The 1833-nt window shown below is 38.0% G+C and overlaps 1 protein-coding gene across 1 annotated transcript in view; it reads right to left on the bottom strand.

Moving 5' to 3' along the window:
• Window positions 1-1833, bottom strand: part of MYBPC1 (myosin binding protein C, slow type) — a 104080-nt gene that overhangs the window by 58192 nt on the left and 44055 nt on the right. The window contains exons 14-15 of the mRNA XM_012650243.1: window positions 1773-1831; window positions 1318-1451 (exon numbers count right to left, since the gene is read on the bottom strand). Of these exons, the coding sequence (XP_012505697.1) occupies window positions 1318-1451; window positions 1773-1831 (193 nt within the window). The remainder of the gene's footprint in view (window positions 1-1317; window positions 1452-1772; window positions 1832-1833) is intronic.

Below are 1833 nucleotides of genomic sequence, written 5' to 3'. Positions count from 1 at the left end.
TTTTCCATCTATGTTTTTGAGAGATATTGGTTTGAAATTTTCTTTTCTGGTTTTGGTATTAGGGTAATACTGACCTCATAGAATGAGTTAGGAAGTATTCCCTCTGCTTCTCTCTTTCTGAAAGAGATTATAGGGAATTGGAATAATTTCTTCCTTAAATGTTTTGTAGAATTCACCAATGAACCCATCTGGGTCTGGTGCTTTCTGTTTTGGAAGGTTATTAATTATTGATTCAATTTCTTTAATGGATATAGTCCTATTCAGATTGCCTATTTCTTCTTATGTGAGTTTTGGCAGATTCTGTTTTTCAAAGGGGGTTGTCCATTTCAACTAGGTTATAAAATTTGTGGGCACAGAGTTGTTCATAATATTCCTTTACTATCCTATTAATGTCTATGGGATCTGAAGTAATATCCCCTCTTTCATTTCTGGTAAGTGGCCTTTCCTCCCCTTTTCCTAGTTAGTCCAGCTAGTGGGAGCAATTGCAGGGCTCACCTCATTTGTTTACCATATTTCAGAGTGACTGTCTTTCATTGTCTGATGTCCAATGTCTTGAAAGCAATTGTTCATATACTTTGTTGATTTGCGGGTGTTATTTCAGGTGAGTGGGTAAATCTGATTCATTTTACTCAATTCTGGTAGAAAGGAAGAGTCTCACATCTGATTTTTAAATGTAAAACTTTTTTTTTTACAGGAAGCCACAGGGTCACACTTGGGCTGGCGCTACTCTTAATTTATTTTTTTCCTCCTCACTCACTTTGCCCCAGCCACACTGGCTTTCCTTCTATTCCTCCAACAGGTCAGGCTCACTCTCTCCCCTTGGCCTTTGCACTTGTATTGCCTGGAAATCTCTTCTTTTTGATCTTCATGTAATGGGTTCCTCGTTGTCCTTCACAGAGGCTGCCATGGACTGTGCAGCCACTTGCTATCATATCTTTCTCTTTCATGATCTTCATAGCACTTTTTACAATCCAAAGTGATTTCGTTCATTTATTTATTTAATAATCCATTGTCGACTTCTCTTCCATCCTACCCCTGACACCCATTAGAATAAAAGATGAGACCTTGTTCACTGTACATAAAAATATGCTTGGCCACATAGCTGGTGGTCAGAAATATTAATATAAAAAGTAAACAAATGATTATCATATTTGCCTGAAAATAAGTTATCTTTTCTTTCTCAAAGGAATTACGTCTGTCATGCACTCCTGTATATTTATTTGCCTTCTCCCTTCATCTGAGTAATGGAGGGCAGGGAACAGGGAGGGCAGTGTGTGCGTGCATGCGTGTGTGTATGTGTGTATGTATGGAACAAACCTTATCTGCTCGGCTCCAGATGGCTTTAGGAGGTGGTTCTCCAGAGATGGGGATCTCGAGCCGAAGCTTGTTTCCTGCAATCACTGTCACTGTATTGTCAGCATCAAGACCGTCCAGGATGATCTTAGGAGGATCTGGAACGTTAAGTGTGGCCTTCGTTATTTATTAGACAGTCATTTCTATGTGAATACTGTGGCTAGTGCTTAGCTAGTGTGTTGGTAGTTACCAATATTTTATCTGGTCAAAAGGAATATAAAAGGGGTCGAGGCAGTCGGTGTGTGGCACCTTACAAAAACCATTTCATTGTAAGACTCAAGAGTAAACTATTTATAATTAGAAATTAATACCAATTGAGGTATTTTTTTCTTTAAATATCATAGTTTTTTGTACATTATAATTCCATGGTAAACAAAAACAGAAGAACACAACTATGATAACTTATTTTATCTACTCACCAACAACATGAACTTTGGCAGGCAAAGTAACAGAGTAGGCATCTGGTGTAAATACATAATC

The sequence above is a fragment of the Propithecus coquereli genome, unplaced genomic scaffold (genome assembly GCF_000956105.1).
Source record: "Propithecus coquereli isolate 6110/MARCELLA unplaced genomic scaffold, Pcoq_1.0 Scaffold316, whole genome shotgun sequence".
Lineage (NCBI taxonomy): Eukaryota > Metazoa > Chordata > Mammalia > Primates > Indriidae > Propithecus > Propithecus coquereli.
This window is presented reverse-complemented; position numbering and strand designations above follow the sequence as displayed.